The 2,500-nt window shown below is 58.7% G+C and overlaps 1 protein-coding gene across 1 annotated transcript in view; it reads left to right on the top strand.

The window, feature by feature from the left end:
- LOC132448672 (protein FAM124A) overlaps window positions 1-2,500 on the top strand; it is a 7,886-nt gene that overhangs the window by 5,321 nt on the left and 65 nt on the right. Inside the window, exon 2 of the mRNA XM_060040145.1 lies at window positions 503-2,500. This exon is cut by the window's right edge and continues 65 nt beyond it. Coding sequence (XP_059896128.1) covers window positions 503-1,231 — 729 coding nt within the window. The 3' untranslated portion in view covers window positions 1,232-2,500. The remainder of the gene's footprint in view (window positions 1-502) is intronic.

The raw sequence follows: 2,500 nt of genomic DNA on the forward strand, positions 1-2,500 counted from the left end.
CATTTGATTCATAAACTGGCTGGCGGGGCCAGAGAACATGAGGCCCCCCCTCTCTGTGAACCCCAGGGTCCCCTCGCACCCCCCCCCCCCCCCCCCCCCCCCCCATACTCTCTCTCACCCGTCTGGATATACGTTGCGTGTGAGAACCCCTTATGTTGAGTGAAGGCCTGAGGGAGTGTGTGTCTGGGTGATGTGAGTGTGTGTGTGTGTGTGTATATGTGTGTCTGTGTGTGTGTGTGTGGTTAATAGTTTTGGATGTGGTGTGGGCCTCAGTCCCGAGGGACTTCATATTTCACCACCCTAACAGACCAGAAACCTTGGTTTTCCTTCCCCCCAACCCCCCCTTCTGTTCGACCACACGCACGACATGTCTTGAATTTAAAAGCGAGGAACTGAAAAATACCCTCGGCCCTGCGCGTTAACGCACAACAGCAGCTCCTTATGCATTAGTCCGCCATTCCGATCCCTCTTTAAACAGCCTTGTCTCTCTTGTCTTTCTTAGGTCCAGGGCGCTCGCTTCAAGCGCAGACAAGACGCCTCCCACTCCGCCGTGGACTCGCTCTCCGCCCCCTCCACCTTCACCCGTAGCTCCGCCCCTTACCGCAACCGGCGCCTGCACCGCACGGCGTCGCGCTGCCGGGCGCAGAGCCAGTCGTCCTACAGCTCGCTGCCGCTGGCCTGCGAGGAGCTGGACAAGGAGGACGAAGAGGAGGGCGACGAGGAAGACGAAGGCGACGACGAGCGCTGGGCGCAGCGTCGCCACCCGGAGGCCTGGAGGTCCCAGTGGCGGAGCCAGCGCTCGGGCTCGCTCTACTCCCTGCCCACCCAGGGCCCCGGGGCCGGCTCCTCCCGCTCCACCTGCTCCTCCCCCGCCTCCGGCCCCGCCCCCTCCCCCCCCCACCGCGGCCGGACCCCCCGCCAGCCCCTCCTCCCCCCGTGCAGCTCGCCCCTCGTCCCCGCGTTCCGCCTCAACCTGGACGCTCTGGTGGGCGCCGAGGAGACGGACGTGGACACGGGCCACCAGGTGGACGCGGCGGCGGCGGCGGCGGGGGGGGGCGGGGCCGACCTCAGCGTGGTGTCGGCATACGTGCGGCCGTCCTCCGCTTCGTCTGAGGAGGCGGGCCGCTGCCTCTCCCCCGGCCCGCCCCCCCCACGCCCACGCCTTCGCCACGGTGAAAAGGGCGGCGCCTGTGGCGGCGGCGGGCCGGCCCCGCGTCCCCGTCAGGACTAGCAGCCTATCGGTGAAGAGCACGCCGTCGGCGTGGATCAGGACGCCGGCGCGCCCTCAGAGCTCGCTCTGCTTCAACACGGCGTCCACCGGCGGCACCACCTCCCCGAGTGACGTCTCCCTCAGCCAATGGGACAGCTCCAACAGTCTGGGCGGGTCGGTGGAGCACGTGCAGCTCGAAGCGCTGGGCGATGCGCTGGAGGAGGACCAGGAGTTCTACATATGAGGACATAAGCTTGTTGGAGCGGCGGTCGACAAGGGGATGGTTGGCTTTGACTTTTCTGAGTTGGATTCAAGTTGTAGGATCCTTGTAGGAGTCTGCATGATGGCTGTCCTCTCTGTGTGACGGTTGTCCTCCATGTGTTTTTCTGAGTCTACGGCTGGAGAAGTCTGGCCTCATCCATCGAAGTTTGGCTCAATTGGAGAACCCGGAATCTCCCGGAATCTCCGGGTTTCCAGACAGCCAGTGTCTGCGTGCAAGCGTGCGTGAAGCATGCTTTTGCGTGTATGTGTGCGTGCGTCTGCATTTGTGTTTGCGTGTGTGTGTGTGTTTGCGTGAATGCGTGTCTGTGTGTGTCCGTGTGCGTATGTGTGTCTGTGCGTGTGTGTGTGCCTGTGTGTGTGCCTGTGTGTGTGTGTGTGTGTATGTGTGTGCGTCTGACTGTACGTGTGTCTGTGCGTGTGTGTGTATGTGTGTGTGTGTGCGTCTGTCTGTATGTGTGTGTGTGTCTGTGCGTGTGTGTCCGTGTGTGCGTGTGTGTGTGCGTCTGTCTGTGTGTGTGTGTGTGTGTGCGTCAGACCATGCGATTGACTGGATTGCTATGCATTCAGGGTTCCTCCCTGGGATTGGCTCCCGCCTCCCGACCTTTAACCAGAAAGAAGCAGGCATTAAGGATCTGGATGGACGGAGGGATTGACCACCGACAACCGCTCTGCCCTGCCCCCTGCTGCCAATCAATGGACATAACAGTCAATAGACAAACTGACAACCTGGCAATGTGGTTTTCTATGTGTCCTCATATGCTTTGTATTTGTGTTTTATGATTATTTTATATCTGAATTTAAGCTAGATGATATGTGTGATGTTTATTATTATTATACTCCATGTCCATGGACCAGGTGACAGGATAGATCCAGTTATATTATAATGTACCTGTCTGTTTGCCCCTCTTTTAACATTGCCACCATTTATTTATTTCTTATTTTTTATTCTCAACAGGATTTGATTTCATCTTATAGCAGCCATGACGTGTAGAGCCTTTTTTTTTTTAA

This window comes from Gadus macrocephalus, chromosome 20 (genome assembly GCF_031168955.1).
Source record: "Gadus macrocephalus chromosome 20, ASM3116895v1".
Lineage (NCBI taxonomy): Eukaryota > Metazoa > Chordata > Actinopteri > Gadiformes > Gadidae > Gadus > Gadus macrocephalus.